This window comes from Micropterus salmoides, unplaced genomic scaffold, assembly GCF_014851395.1.
Source record: "Micropterus salmoides isolate LMB-PRFRI ecotype aquatic unplaced genomic scaffold, ASM1485139v1 Ms_hic_scaffold_15, whole genome shotgun sequence".
Lineage (NCBI taxonomy): Eukaryota > Metazoa > Chordata > Actinopteri > Centrarchiformes > Centrarchidae > Micropterus > Micropterus salmoides.
Genome location: NW_024040596.1, coordinates 12,280,799 through 12,296,962, shown reverse-complemented (window position 1 = coordinate 12,296,962; position 16,164 = coordinate 12,280,799). Strand labels below are relative to the sequence as shown.

The following is a 16,164-nucleotide window of genomic DNA, read 5'->3' as shown; positions in this document are numbered from 1 at the left end:
TTAGTAGCATCCCCCATTCATTTAGAAATGACTATTGTAAAACATGATATCACACTATGCAAATTTAAAACAACACAGTTATGGATGTTATAATATTAAATGATCACGCAGCCCTAGTGTTGCTTATTGAGGTAGACTCCCCACGGTAACACGAGTACGGTTTAGTGTGGATTCAGGTTAAAGTCCCCACCGTGATATAAGAACATGAAACACTCAAATACGTTTGTTCCTCTATCCCCGTGGGGACTCATTGACATAATGCATTCCTTAGCCCCTTACCATAACCATCACAACTGCATGCCTAGCCTTAACCCTTACCCCTACCCCTAACCTTAACCCAATTGTATCCTGAACCCTTAAACCAAGTCTTTACCCTCAAAAAATGTCTCAGCCCGTGGGGACTTCAAATTTTGTCCCTAGTGAGAGGAGTCCCCATCTGTTAGTATGTATTCAGGTTAAAGTCCCCACCGGGATATAAAAACATGTCTCACACTCACACTCTCACACTCACACTCTCACACACACACACACACACACACACAGACACACACAGACACACACACACACACACACAGACACACACAGACACACACACACACAGACACACACACACACACACACACACACACACACACACACACACACACACACACACACACACACACACACACACACACACACACACACACACACACACACACACACACACACACACAGACTCTGGCTATGGGTTCTGTTTTTTAATAGGCAGCCAGCAGGGGAGAAAACACACACAGATGCAGGGCTTTAGACATTGAAACTATTGCTGTGTGAGTGTCAAGCCCTCTCTGCTGTTACGTGTGTGTGTGTGTGTGTGAGATACCCTGGGACATAGCTGAGAGCAAGAATTGACATCCCTGTCTAGCTTTTAGCATCTAAAAGAAGAGAGAAAATGTGTGCGACTGTGTAGTCTTATTAAAGTAAGCCCTCACAGTCCAAGTAAAGCCATTCTCAGCATCTTCATTCAGAGCTTCATTATTGCGCTGGCTTGTAGAGGAATGTGCTGTATTTCAGTATCTCCCTCCTGATTGAAGAGCTCCGGCTGAGTAGATGCAAGGTAATTATCTAATGGGCCTCAATGGAAGAACAGCTCCACTCAATAGCCATCGGTCAATAATTGTCAATAAAACAAAGAGAGTGTCACAAGATTGACCATCTCGCTTTTGAAATTGGATCCAGTGCTGGGTGAGAGGAATGTTGCATTGCACGAAATAAAAATACCTCTGGTCTCTGGGAAAATAAAATATTGTCATTTCAGAAGGCTAGAGGTATAGTATCACAAGACTAGCATCAATAACAAAAAAATGTGGACAATAAACTATTAGTAAATTAATATCCCTCTCTTTTTTTGTTCACCCTCAGCAAAACCTGCTGCAGCTAATTAAACAGAGCGGTCACAAGATGACTAAGAATGCTTACTATGTGTGGACAGTGAGTCCTCTGGGGTTGAGAGGAACATGAAGAGGTTAGAGTGGACGGATTAAGGCAACAAAGGAGGTGGATTTGATGAAGGTGTAGGCTGAGGAAAGAAGCTCTTCCAGCTGAGCCCCTGATGATGGTCTCTAACCATCATGGCATGAGAAGTGCCTCCTCTCTCCCCTTCTTCTTGGGCTTTGCTTCATCTCCCTCTTTGACACATTCACTCTGTTTTTATTTACTGTACTCTATCACCCCCTCTCTGCCCAGGTACTTCTTTGGAAATGTACCCTTTTCCCTTTCTTTACAGCTCAATTATATGGAAAAGCCTGTAGTCAGCACAGAGTTATAAAAGGGGTCATATAAAGTGTTTCCCACTCTGCTATAAATATAGTGTATGCTGAAGCTTGTCTCTTGTGACTATATAATTTGGCATAGTGCAAAGGTTCCCTCTGTCCATCCTTCCATCTCTCTCTTTCCATGCATTGCACTACACCCCCCCCCCCCCCCCCCCCCTTATTCCCCAGGCGGCAGGCCACATATTGACCTTTGAATCCTCCCATTTTTCTCTTATGGAGGCACTCAAAGCTTAAACAGAAAGGGGAAATGGAGTGTCTGTCTGAATATGTAAAAATGCAGGCACGCACATATACACAAATATATATGCAGGCACTTGGCAGTTGTTCGAGCACACAGGAAATATAGTGATCCTTTAGTGCCTCAGAGTTTTTTGTTTTCCATTTTAAGATTCGAGCAAGGGTTATTGTTTACCACTGAATGCTTGAGTCCATTCCTCCATATTTAATGACGAAGTTGTTTGTTCTCAGATCAAAAGATTAGCTTCACTGAGACATAACTTGATGGATCAGTGTGTGCTAGGGGCCGCTCGGCCGCCGAGGCCACTTGCCAGAATTCGGAGCCGCGGCGGAGAATAGCCCTCTATTGTGTGATTGTCAGGCTGGTTGGCTGCCGTGATGTGCACACTCAGACACGCTGGCATGCACGCAGACATTTACTGATGTACACGCATACAAACAGAGACACTTATCACCAGAAAGAGTCAGTGTCAGGTCAGCCGGCTTGGCCTGTGGACAGCGCTGTATTGTTGCTAGCCTCCAGCTCTCCTGGGCATTTAACAGTGCAGGCATTGAGTCGTTACTGGTGATTCAGGACCAGCGGGCCGCGCGGCTACCAGTGTGACCAACAACACCTGCCTTCACACTACCACACTGTTGTGTTCAAGAGACTTGAGGACCAGCAAAGATAAATCAAGAATATCTCAGTATTATATAAAGAAAGACAATAACTGAGTAACATAATAAATAAAAGATGTATCAATATGACGGACCGTAAGATGTACTGTATAATGGGGAAAGGTAAAGAACAGTGTTTTAACTTCTAACTTTTATGAATCAGTGGAGGACACATCAACAACAAGCAAGCAAAATAAAGTATTCCCCATGGTGAAATAAAGAAATGGGATACCATGGGGAGGATTTTCATCAATTTGTTCTGTTCCCATATCCCTATTGAACGTACTGCTTTTTCACTTGACCTCCACCCTGATGACCCCCACTCAGTGCCTGAAGAGATTAATATAAAGCAGTGTGAACCATGTTCATTGGACTCCACTATATAACTCTAACCACTGAGATCTTGCGTTGACGTTTTTGAGCATTTCTATCTTCCTGCCAAAACAATGTATACAGTATGTCATGAAAAGTGGCTGACTTTGACACTCCTTGCAGCCTGGCTGTTTGACTGACATATTTTAAGGCCATTCGTCTTACACAGCTTTGTTGCTGGTTAGCTTGTTAGAGAGGTCGTATATGGGAGCATAGTTATGTACATACATGTTTTGTGTGCTAGAGGTGCTGTCAGTCAGCCCTCTTTTAGTGAATCAATATGTCTTTTGTCTGCAAAAGAGCGAGACTCCACCCCGCCAGCCTCAGCCCACAACCAGTGTCTGATATGCAAAAGCACAGTGGTGTCTTATATCCCCAAATTAACCACAAGCAGCCAAAGAGCACTCAGTGAGTGACCTACTTTTCTGTCTTTTGAGCAGGTCCAATGTAGATATCGATGTGTTTCAACATTTTTTACATTTTGGTGACCCTGTCATTTAGTGATGAGTTAAGTTGTTACAAGCTTTTAATGTCACACTGTAAAGATTATGTATATTGCAGGTTTCTTTCTTCTTGGAAAATGGCAATAAAAGGCTATTGCATGTGTAGTTGGTGAAGCCATTTTCTTTTCTGAGATTCTAATACCTCAACTTGAATATCAGGGTTCACTTTCCCAAATTAAAAATCGTGTGTGAAGCTGATCATTTTTATATTAGGTATCATGTGGCTAAGGCACTAAAACAGAGTTGATGCCCCAACGTGACTGATAGTGAAAACAGACTTTTGTAACAACTAGGGCTGAACAATGTAGAAAAAATAGGCTGTCTAATTGCAGTTTTTTTTGACAAATTTGGAAATTGCGATACGATTTTCGATATTTGAGGGAATGATCATTTTTGCATAATTGGTCTCATTTTCAATGACAAACATATTTAAAATGTAGAATATGATGTGTAGGGCACGACAATATTTAATTTAAAATGGTATTTTGACACACATTTTGCTTATTGTACCTCCTCAATTTGAAAATAGCAGTACGCCATGTTGAGATTGTAGTGGGGATGAATACCAAAAAACATACTGTCAGGTTGTGATACCGTGTCACATTATGATGATGATGATGATGATGATGAAGTATTTTATTATTGTGTTATGCATGTAACTATACCAAGCACACATATAAACCAAATCCACAACAAAGTGACATTATCCTCTTACACAAGCGATGCTGGGGTCGTGTTTTGTTGTTTGTTTGGTTGTGTCATTAGTCATCTTTGTCATTGTGCAACATCTTAACTACGGACATATGTTTAACCTTGTTAGGTCTACTCTACACCTTGCCAAGTCTAGTGACAATTAGAGAGTTCAGCTATAGACCATTTGCATCTACAGAGGCATAACATTTCTTAGCCTTCACCCTATCTCTCTACCTCCCTCTGCCCTCATTTTTCTCTATCTTCATTTATTGTAGTTACATTCCAGGTTTGGAAAAGCTTGTATGTTGATGTTGCACTATTAAAATAACATGCAGCTAGATCTTACTTAACAGACTGCCTTTTAATTATGTGCGGGGAGACAACTGAGCCGGATTCAGTTCATGCTGACATCAGCAGGATTTCTACCTCTGGTAAAAATGCTGCGAGGGAAAATGTTCCAGGCGCCCCCAGACAAATGATCTTTTAAATGTCCCTTCCCTCGCCAATGTTATCGTTCAAGTATTTAGTAGGAAATTTGCCACACTACTATATCTATCAACTCACACATTGACTAATTGCATTGTCACTTCCTGTGTATGTGTGTGAGAGAGACATCCAGTGGGTGAGTGGCTGGTCATCTGCTACCAAAACCCTCCTCTGGTGCCCCGTGGTGCCAGTGTAACCAGCCTGCCAGTGTGATCCACACAGATCCACACACACACACACAGACACACACACACCACCAGGGTAAGGCTGAGCTAATGACTCATCTCTCTGCCCCCCCCCTTCTCTCTCTGTCTGTCTGTTCCTCTGTATTACTCTCTCTGTGTCTGTACAGGGGACATCACTCAGAAGGGCTATGAGAAGAAAAGAGGCAAGCTGTTGGCACCGTACATCCCACAGATACAAGGTAAGGCACACAGGCCTGCAGAAAATTTACTGTCCAGATCAGGTTTTGTCTTTGCTCTGGCAGCCTGTTAGCATAGCAGTTAGCATGGTGCCCTTGCAAGAGGGAATGGAAAGAAAAAAAGTATCCTATAATATTTAATTATGATGATTATAGGAGCTTTATAGCACATTTTACTTTCTTTAATAAAACAATCCTTATTACAACTTGCAGAAACAAGTTACAAAAAGAGGAAATTTGTACAAAGTTAGAGAGAAATTAGTATAAAAGCAAAGCCAAAGCAAATTCAGGAGACGCATATTTTTGATTATGATATTTTTGAGTGTGTGTAGGGCCCAAATGAAAGTATGTTTGTGCTAACCTACCAAGGCAAGGAAGACATACTGTCATGGAATTGAAAACATTAGGTGTCTCTGCTGGAATGATAGCTAGTCTGTAGTGTGTTTGTCTGCTGCTCTCATAACGCTAATGCTAAGCTCTTGATAGTATGTGAATATGTGTTTTAGGCAAGTTGGCTTGTCTGACAGACTGCTAATTATTTAGAGGAATATTTTGTTTTGTTTTTATTGTCAGTTTGTGTGTATTTGTGCGTGCCATTCTGTGTTAGAAGAGGTATTAACTTGGAGACGTCAAGTTTCCTATGTGTATGTTCCTACTTAATATGTGTAGATGACTTTTGACTTTTATGGAGCTAAATGCATAAATCAATTCAGGGTATTTTTAACCCCAGTCATGCAGTCAGTCAGTCCTAGTCCCCTTGGGCAAACTATAAGGCCGAGGTGGTTTGTGGTGAATCCCAAAGAGGAGTCGCTGTCTGTATGCTTCAGGCTTCTCTGTCCTCTGTCAGTGGCAGTCTTTGGTTTGGCCTGCTATCAGAACACCAAGCCTCAATGGAAACCAGAGTCTGGTGAGGACCACTCGCTCAAGGCTTTCCACTGTAGTTAGCAGGCCTGTTATTTAGCTTGGGCTGATCATCTCATTCATTCTCCATCTTTCTCTTGCTCTATGTCCCATCTTGTTATCATGGATTTATTTGTTTTCCCTCTATCATATCCTTTCAGTCTGGATCCTAACACCTAAAGAAGGGAAGTGATAGATATAGGGCAGAAATGGATAGGCTTTGGAGCAGTTGAGATTCTTCATATACAACACACGCCTCCAGCAGATGAATGAATGTGTTGGGAACTAATGACACACCCATGCAGCACGTCGAATGTATTTACTTATATTAGGCACATTTCAGATACAGCTGTTAACTTGCAAGTCATTAGCCAAGTCTCTAGCAAGTGAGACACAGCACACGTGTCGTCAGACTCCACACCGGTAAGTGTTATGGCATCATGGCATCAGACAGGTGCTAAAAATTCATCAGTGTTCGCTATGAACCAATAACAACGTCTGCTGTGACAGAGCACGCCTCTGATTGGCTCAGTGTGGTGTGTCTCTGAAGTGTGTTCTGCCCGGCAACCGGGTCTGGTGTCCTGGCTTGTTTTATAGAACTCAGAGCTGGGGAAACGCTGTTGTGTGACTGGACTGTCAGAGCAATTTAAGGGATCAGCATACAATATATTGATGTGTCAATCCATGCTCAGGGTATGCTGTGTATGTCAGACTCCATGTATTGACCTAATTGAACCTTGTATAATATTTGAAACTCATGTTATTGAATAGATTGAATTGAGGCGTGCATAAATGTTGCTCAGCATTTCAGTGTGTGTGTGCTGCTGCTGTCTGAGAGTTGCTGACAGTGTGGAGCTCACTGATCCGTACTAAGCTGCCACTGAAAAGCCGGGCGGGCTGATGGCTGGCTGGCTGGCTGGCTGGCCAAGTGTCTGACTGGCCAGCCAGCAAAGGTATTGGATCTAGCTGGCTGAATGTGGCATGGTAGAACTCTGTCCTCAAAAGGCTGTTTTCCAATGGGCATAATTGCAGAGGCAGCCACTCTGTGTGGGTTCATTTGGTCGCAGGTCAGTAAAGGTAGCAACATCACAGCATCCTCAAAGCTGTCCACAGTCTGGTCATAGACAGCTGCACCTTTAATTTTGGCATTTACTTTTGGATTTGAAGACTTTCTCTTATTATTTTCAGTCACATTTGACCTCCACAGAAGGATGTTATGTGTATTCATTTTAACTTTAACACCTTTATTATTAAACATTATAGAAACTCTTCTACAGTACTTATAGTTCTTATCATTTGCATCATATTTATATCATTAGCCATTGATAGAATAGCTTTGACTCTGTAAACGTTTGGTTGAAGTGCATGAAAATGGTTAGACTGTTGTGATGTTAATGAGTCCCACACACTCAGTCATTCTGCGTTATCGTGTTGAATCTGTTAAATATTACTGCTGACACCCGGCGTTTCCAAAAGTAGTAGGCATCTAACAACAGAAAAACTGTATCAAGATGTCTGTAAAAGCATCTTATCGTACTCATGCAGGGAACATAGGAAGTGAAGAGATAGTTTAGTTCTCAACTCACATTGTTGCCTTAGTACTTTACTGACACAAACAATGTAATGTATTTAGGTATTTGTTGTGCTGCCACTTTGATGTATATCTGTACAAAACATGAAGTGTTTAGGTATCAGAAATGTTGGAATAAATCTTTAAAGTACAGGCAGGAAACCAGCAGGAGGCTGTGTAAACATGGCAATAGTTTGTATTGTTTATCGAGACAGAACTACAGAAGCATCCTTTTAAACTTTATTCTCCTCTTTGTTCCACTCTCAGGAAAATATACCTTGTAAAGCTATCTGATGTATTGCTGATTTATAGTACAGATGCTGTTTGTTTGACAGTTTCCTGTTCCATCGTGTGTGAAGAAGTCCCTCAACTCTGCCTAAAAGAACTGCTAAGATCTTTCATAATTCAATAAGAAAATTCAAGAACATTTTGGAAGATTCATTTCTTTAGTTAGTGTGTTCATATTGTTCATATTAATATCACATGTTCATGTGTCTTTAATGTGCAGGACATTATATACCAAAAGATAATGATTTTCTGTCAATAATTAATGGGTCAAGAAGTTCATCTGTTGATGTACAGTAAAATTAGATTTATCTCATTTAGTCACATTTTACATTCTGTGTGTGTCCTGGGATAAAGGCTCATCAGAATGTCTTTCTTGATTTATTTATTTTTTTTCTTCACATTCACATTCACATTTTACATACTTCAAATACATCAGTATGGGAGCATGAGAAAAAGAAAAGAAGCCCGTGGTAGAAGACTAATAATAGAGCTCAAGCTGTGACCCTCTTTCAGGTGACAATCTTGGGTTTCCCCTCTGATGCTAACCACTAGTTATTTAATAAATCTCAAATGAGAATTGCATAAGCTAAAGGATGAATCACTGCCTGCGTCACTGCCTGCACCAAAGGGTTGACAAGTTTGAGAGTATGATAATTTTAGAATGCTCTAGTTAGAAGAAGATGTTGTCTTTTTGACATTCACGGTGCTTAATCACCTACTTTCTGTTACGTCTGTGCAATTTGCATTTGCTTCCTTTGGAAAGCTGCTGGAAGGCTGCGAGAGAGGCAGGATTAATTAAAGTGAATACTTTCTCAAATCCAAGCTACTGTATTAGAAGAAAGCAGCCTAAATGGGGATTACCATTAAGCTTGTGATGTCCAAGGCACATTCTGCAAAGAGTGTATGTGATCATATTTCTGCTATATTTCTGCTTTTGAGCATTAGAGGAAGATATGACTTTTGTTTCTGTCTTGTTATAAACTCTCCTCCCCCTGCTTTGGTCTTGTCTCTCTCTCTGCAGGTGTAGATCCTTCTCTGCAAATTGACAACAGGATCCAGGCCTCCTCCCAAGCCGTTCTCCCAGGTTCTAAACACAACAAGTCGCGGGCGGCCAACACACGGGATGAACGCTTCAGATCTGGTAATCATGCGTTCATGCTGCCTGAAAGTTTTAAATGCCTGGTGTTCTTCTTTCATGCTGTAATTTAACTATGTTGATGTGTTCTCTTAGATTTGCACACAGAAGCCGTCCAAGCAGCTTTGGCAAAGTACAAAGAGAGGAAGATGCCAATGCCCTCCAAGAGACGATCTGTGCTAGTTCAGTCTTCTGTTGAGGCATGCACCCCGCCAGGTGAGACCTCTGTTCCTGTAAACCCACACTGTTCACCGAGGGCAGAGCTTATCCTTTTCACACACAGCCTAGGTTTACGATTGCACCGGGCAGTTTACATGTGTTCCCATGAGCACTGGAGTGTAGGACGCTGACACTCTGTTGTGTCCAGTGATCAAAGCTGATGTTGCCAAGCATTTGCTGCTGGACAGAATTGTGCAGTCTGATGAATGTATCCATTCTTTGTGACGATAAAGGATTCAGTTCTCACCGTTGTGTTCCCAGGCAGACCTTCCCACATGAGTTGCATAATGGATGCATAATCAGATTTTTAACATAGTCTCAAAATGTCGACCTTTAGCATGCTTTTATAACCGTTTGTATTGTGTGGGCCACTTTATTTGAATATTTGTAATTTTACTGCATTCTGAGGCTTCTTTTTGTTGAGTGCCTTTGTGTGTTATTAGTTTAGCCCAGATATTTCCCAAAGAAAGCAGTTCATCTTCCAATCAGTCAGTGAGTATATCTGTGTGAAATTTCATAACAGAAAACTTGCCCGTCTTTCAAACACTGCAGTGGCTTTATCATTGGTGAATAAGAGTTAATTGGTGGGAGGCCTTGGACCCTCATGTCTTGGGTAAAGAGAGAGGACACAGCGGTGGAGCGAGTAACCGGATTAAGAGCTCAGACATTGGGGTTTGAGCAGGAGGAGGAGGGGGGCTCTCCATGGTTGTTTTCAGTCACTCTGAGTGATCTACTGTAATCTACTGGGATATGGTGAATAGGTAGGACTGACAACCACAAAATCACATACTGTACATATAAGACAGTCTGGGCTGGGCTCTGCTACTTTTTGAGGCAGCTGCATGTGTTGGTGTACACACAGTGGTATGGTTGTGGCTGTAGTTTTTTCAACATTTCATTAGTGGAGTTTAGTAAAATCTTGAGGAACAGGTTCCAGTATTGTTGGTATCTGTATTTAACACACATGCACACTGATTAACTTTTCTTTTTTCCATCTCTTATCTTGCTAATCTGCAGTGGCTGGTTTACATCTGGTCATACTACGTGTCTGACCACACCATGTCTGATGAACCAGTAGTAATGTGAGCAAAATCATTTCATACCGCCAAACCGGTCATTCAATACAATGTGGCATGATTGGATGGTAGAAGCCTTATTCAAGCAACATATGGTAAATGTAGCCACTACTAACTGTACAGTTACAATACAGAAAACATTAGAACTCATTCACGGAAAACCTGCAAAAAAACACCTTTTCATTGAAGGTCTTAAATTAGTTTTAGTCAGTCGGTCAAGTCCACAACGTTGCTTCTGAAATGTCTCAACAACTATTGGATGGATTGCCATAAAATTTGGTTCAGATATTCATGGTCCCCAGAGGACAAAGCCTACTGTCTTTGGTGATCCCCTGAGGTCTCCTCTAGCGTCACCATGAGGTTCACATTTCTGGTTTTGGCTGAAATGTCTCAACAACTATTGGATGGATTGCCATGGAATTTGGTTCAGACATTCATAGTCCCCCTCAGTATGAATTGCAATCACTTTGGTGATCCCCTTTTGATCTAGCGTCATCATCAGATCAATATTTCTATTCGTCCAGCACTTTGGTTTAGAACTAACTACATGCAAAACTAATGACATTCCCATCAGCCTCAGCTGTACTTTGTGTTTAGTGCTTATTAGCAAATGTTAGCACACACAGGGTAAACATTATACCTGCTAAACATCAGCATGTTGACATTGTTATTGTGAGCATGTTAACATGCGGATTACCATTTAGCTCAAAGTACCACTGTGCCCAAGAACAGCCTCTTGGTCTTGTTTTCAGTACTAGTAGCCAACTTAATAAATAATAAGTAAAGGTGATTTAATGTTTCTATTACATAGATGAAGGGCGAATTGAACCTGGTGTTTCCAATATGTAGGATGTCATTTGTATATAGTCAGTACAGTAATTGTCACTTTCAGTTACCAACCATTCTGATGTTGCTTCAGCCAATAGGACTGAATCGATTTTCTATTGAAACAAAGTCAGTGAAAACCAGCTCAAGCTTTTAAATGCTGGGCAGAAGCTTGTACAGGTCTTTGTTTGCTTGAACACAATAGTTAACTGGTGCAGAAGATCTCTGCATATCTGATCCTGTCTCTGCTTAGGTTTTCTCTCTTTTATGGTCTTCCATCACCGCCTGTCTTTCTCTGACTCACTCTTCACTATCTATTCTTGTTTTTGTCTGTTTATATGTGACTAATACCTCTTTTTCTCTTTCAGTTTCTTTCCCGCTCTTTCCACCTCTCTATTTCTACTTTGCATTTGTTCTCTGACCCCCTGTTTCCCTCTCCCTCTGTGTAAGTGTGTCAAGGTTACTGAGATAGGGAGAGAGATTGGAGAGCAGCAGAGGAATAACAAACAGAATCATAAACGCGAGATAGCCCCCACGAGTCTGCTGGATGTAGAGACATTAAATTTGAGCTTGTTATAATCAAACCTCCTCCAGCCTTCCTCTGACAGCCTCTGCAAGGCCACGAGAAAGCTTGAAGAAGGTAACAGTGATTTGAATAGTCATCAATTGATGGACTTGGTACTACGTACTGTGAGTAATTAGGAGGCAGATTAATCACATGAAGGCTCATTAGTTTAGAGAACATCATTAGGCATGTGCTGATCACTCACACAGGCTTAATCTCTGTTTTCTAAATGTCTGTTTCCCGTCCTCTCAGTGGATTTGGGATAAGTTTTCCATTTTAATAAAGCTTTGTTTTGCACAAAGACTTTAGTGTAATATTTTGAGACCTGTGAATGAGTTTGGCACTGTTACGATTGCTTCAGAGCAAGCACAGCTGTTTACTTTTTCAATGATGAATAAGAGTGTGACCTCTCCTGGTAATTTTAAATAGTTGTTGTTTATAACTTGAGTATTTCAATTTCTCAAGTGGCTGAAGCCTAAGCCCATTTAGCCCTTTCATTGCACTAAATTCTTTGCAGAATGCAAATCTCAGACTGGCCTTCTCTTGTGTAACTTCATGCCGTTGAAGGAACAAACATTTCTGGGAGCTTTGCAGATGAAGTGGAATGTGTTCGTTTTGAATGATCCTTAACTTGCTTTAAAGTTGTTCCCGTTCGGTCTACTTTTTGCCGAGACCATAAAGAGAGACGAGTAAAATCATCATTGACTGGGTCTGAGTCCACCTTTAACCTCTGAGCAACATCTTTAACCTTTAAAATACTAGTTTCAGTTAGGTAATATGTAAATGCACTGACACACTAAAAATAACTTTTTTGTCTTGAACATCCACGTTTTGAGGAGTGTAATTCAACATACAGTACATAAAGTTTTCTTTAAAAGTTCAGTTAACAGTATCAAGTGTAAACATACACTTTTGTATGGCTTGAACAATAAATATTTCTCTTCAAAAGGTGTCTTTGTCAGCTTTATTCCTTGGATTACTTTTAGTGTCTAAAAACACAACCTCCAGCCTCTTGTTTTCTCACAGCACTTAATTTTTTTTTCATACTCTCGTCTACAAAGATGAAACACTCTGGCCTGTCTATCACACTTCATCATTCAAATAGTAGTATGCATATTGTTGCGGTGGGTTGTATTTATGACTGTGTGTTAGCATCGTTACTTTTATAGGCAATCAAATATCACACGCATACTTTACCAGTGAGGCCATAAGACATTTAAAAACAAGCATCGCTCAGCCTAACAACTTCCATCTCCATTGAAATCATCTGGCCATCCCACTAGCTCATATGTACTCTCCCCAGTATGTATAAGCAGAATAATGTATCATCAGCATATCATCTAAATCCTGCAGTCTTCCATTGCCAGTTTGACCATCTTGGTTATTTTCCTGGTGACATTGTAGACTGCCCCATGTCTTTGTCCACTGTTGTGACGCTGCCCTGTCTTGACCTATCAAACACAGACACCTCCTCAGCGTCGGAAGACGAGGGCTCGCTGCGCCGACAGGGACGTCTGGCCACCTCCACGCCCTACCAGGGCCACGGCCACCCAGCCGTTGAGCACTGGTTTAACCGTGTCATCCAGGGTTCCTCCACCTCATCCTCCGCGTCATCCACCTCATCCCACCCGGGAGGGAGATCCGTCACCACCACCAACACCACTGTCCACGCAGCCCTGAACGCCAACGCAGCAGCTACCGCACTGGCCGACCTTATGGCACACACCCAGCTAGGTCAGTGACACACATGCACACGCCATCATATTTCGGTTGCCCGATCTATTAGTTCTTGTCTCCTTTTTAACTGATGCAGCGCTTTCATCCAGTTAGTCTATAGGTGAATACGTTTTGCTCAAAGTTAACCAAGCTCTTTTTACGTCCTAATGCTCTTCAGAGAAATTTTACAATGTGTGAAGTGTGGTTGTGAGCTGAAGTAGGAATGTGTTGTAGAACGAGGTAAAGTTTCCATGCCAAGCAAGGAAACAGTATTGGATGTTTAAAATGATTTCCTGCGTTTAGTATTTTCACTGTTCAAGAGTGCCGGTGGAAGAATCCTGATTTCAGTTTCCTTAGGGTAACCGTCCTCTAAGAAGCCTCCAGAAACCTGTACTTAGGTTTATGGCTTTGAATTCCTGCATCTAAATATACACATGAATCAGAGTCTGCAGACAGATTTCTTTACGTTCTCCATTGTCTTACATTTACTGATATCAGCAGACGTTTGATGCGTTCTATTATTCCCAGCCAATCTTAATTATTGTCATCTCAAAGGTGGCGTCTTAACCTATATTATGTTGTTCTGACTGATCTTCTGCTGTAGCTCAACTGCAGGCAGACAGCGGTGTCTTACACATCTGCTACAACCGAGGCCGTATCTCTCTTCACATACACAAAAGCACTTGATGAGGCAAAGACAAAGGGAACCAGCGTTTTAATTCAAGTCTCTCTAATTAGTTGTCTCCGTTTGCCATCTCGCCGTCATTCAGCCATGTGAAAAGGGCTCACCGCCACTTCCCCGTCAATGTGCTACTCGTTCCACGTTGTGAGTGTCACAAGCTTGTTAATGAGATTCAGTGGATTTATCTTCATCCGTCTCTCTGCAGTTGCAAAGTGAGATGGTGTCTTGCTCGTGTATGTATGTGTATGTGTGTTCATGTGTGTGTAGACATGTTGCCGGCAGAACGATATCCTATTAGGATGGAGCTGTCTGATTTCTGTCCAGCTTGTCTCCCCTCAAGGTTGCTGTCATAAAGTAGTGGCAGTGACTGGCGCTGAATGGTGCTGTAAATAAATCTCCCGTATTATCCCCGCTCTTTGGCAGGCCATCATACATAAGCAACATTTTAGGGTAAAATGAATGATAATAACAAACATGACCTTTGGTTTTGAAATCACACATTCGTGCTAAATGTAGTTGATGCAATGCACATATAAGGAGGGGAACCTCAGCTCTCAGGGTGCAGTTCTTCATATCCATGAATAACAGCATTTGTTGTGGTTGCAACAACACTGTGTTACCATAGCATTTTAACATTAATGGGTTTACATTTTAAACCCAGTCCACACTACCATACCAAAGCACCCATACTACTTGGGCACTTAGGTACACCTGTATAATCTAATGCAATCCAATACAACAGTTTATCCATAAATTCAAGCTTTACAAACCTTACTTTGTAGTTTGCCTTATATGGAGAGGTGTTTGTAATATTTTGGCAACCGAACACCACCGTTAACTACGACTTCAATAATAAACCTATAGTTGAATAAACACCTCTCTGAAAGTGTCAACTATAAAACAAACAAAAATGTAAAACATATTACCTTAATGAAGAATTTGTGGCAGATCTGTTGTATTGGATTGCTTTCAGTTGCCTGTCAATCATGCTGAACAGGCATCTTGTTCTCTGCAGATACATTACTGGCTGAGGGGAATGTATCCGCTGAATAGAAACATTCATTCATTATAAAGGCAGATGGTTAAAAACTCTCCACTCTCCACTTGCAGATGACAAAAAAGCTTTTTGCCTCTCAATCAAATCCATAAGCTGTCAGATAAGTTTGTTTGCAAGCTCATGAAGTAGATTTTTATTTAGTAACGATTGCGCAAAGTACGCCTGGAGTTTGACCTTTTAACCCCCGAAACCCCACTCATCACAGATAACCACTCAGCGCCCCCCGATGTGACGGGGCTGTCGGAGCGCTCCTTGATTCATGCGGAGCGGCCCCAGGTGGCCTCAGTGCGAGGCGTGTCTCGCGGCTGCAACCACCACACCAGCGTCATGGAGACTGCAGATGGTGAGTTTCCTGCTTACGTGCACGCGCACGCGCACACACACACACACACACACACACACACACTCCCTTTCCTCTCTCCCCTGCTGTCTGTCCCTCTGTCTTCTCCCTAGTCATTGTGCCTGTCAGACTGGCACATGCTGCTGACTGACCCTCTTGTGTTGCCATGGTAACACTGCACCTCTCACCCTCCGAAACCACCTTGTTTCTACCTTATTGCTTAATATGTAATTGACACTAATGAAAGCACAATTAGCCAAATTATTAGAGGTGATTTTTGTGCTCAGTCTTGTCATGTTGTTAGCGGATCATTGCATAAAATTAACAGCCTCCTAACATCATTCATCATTCAAACACCAAAGTCTAGTATGCACCAAATGTTGCCAGCAGTTTCCAGATGGGCCATCGCAGATATTGACAATTATATGCTGTGCAGTGTAGAGACGGGTAACCAATAAAATCAAACCAAGAGGATGTGTCATTACAATGCATAAAAATAATTTTAGTTGGTAATTGTTTCCTGGTATAACATCAACTTGTTTCAGTGTTTTTTTTAATCACATGACATTACCAGGGGGAAGAAAACAAATGCGTTAAGAAATATGTTT

At 41.6% G+C, this 16,164-nt stretch overlaps 1 protein-coding gene across 1 annotated transcript in view; it reads left to right on the top strand.

The window, feature by feature from the left end:
* The window catches only part of dip2a (disco-interacting protein 2 homolog A), a 77,969-nt gene that overhangs the window by 38,728 nt on the left and 23,077 nt on the right, over positions 1–16,164 (top strand). The window contains 5 exon segments of the mRNA XM_038720336.1: positions 5,115–5,186; positions 8,963–9,082; positions 9,173–9,292; positions 13,226–13,495; positions 15,422–15,559. Coding sequence (XP_038576264.1) covers positions 5,115–5,186; positions 8,963–9,082; positions 9,173–9,292; positions 13,226–13,495; positions 15,422–15,559 — 720 coding nt within the window.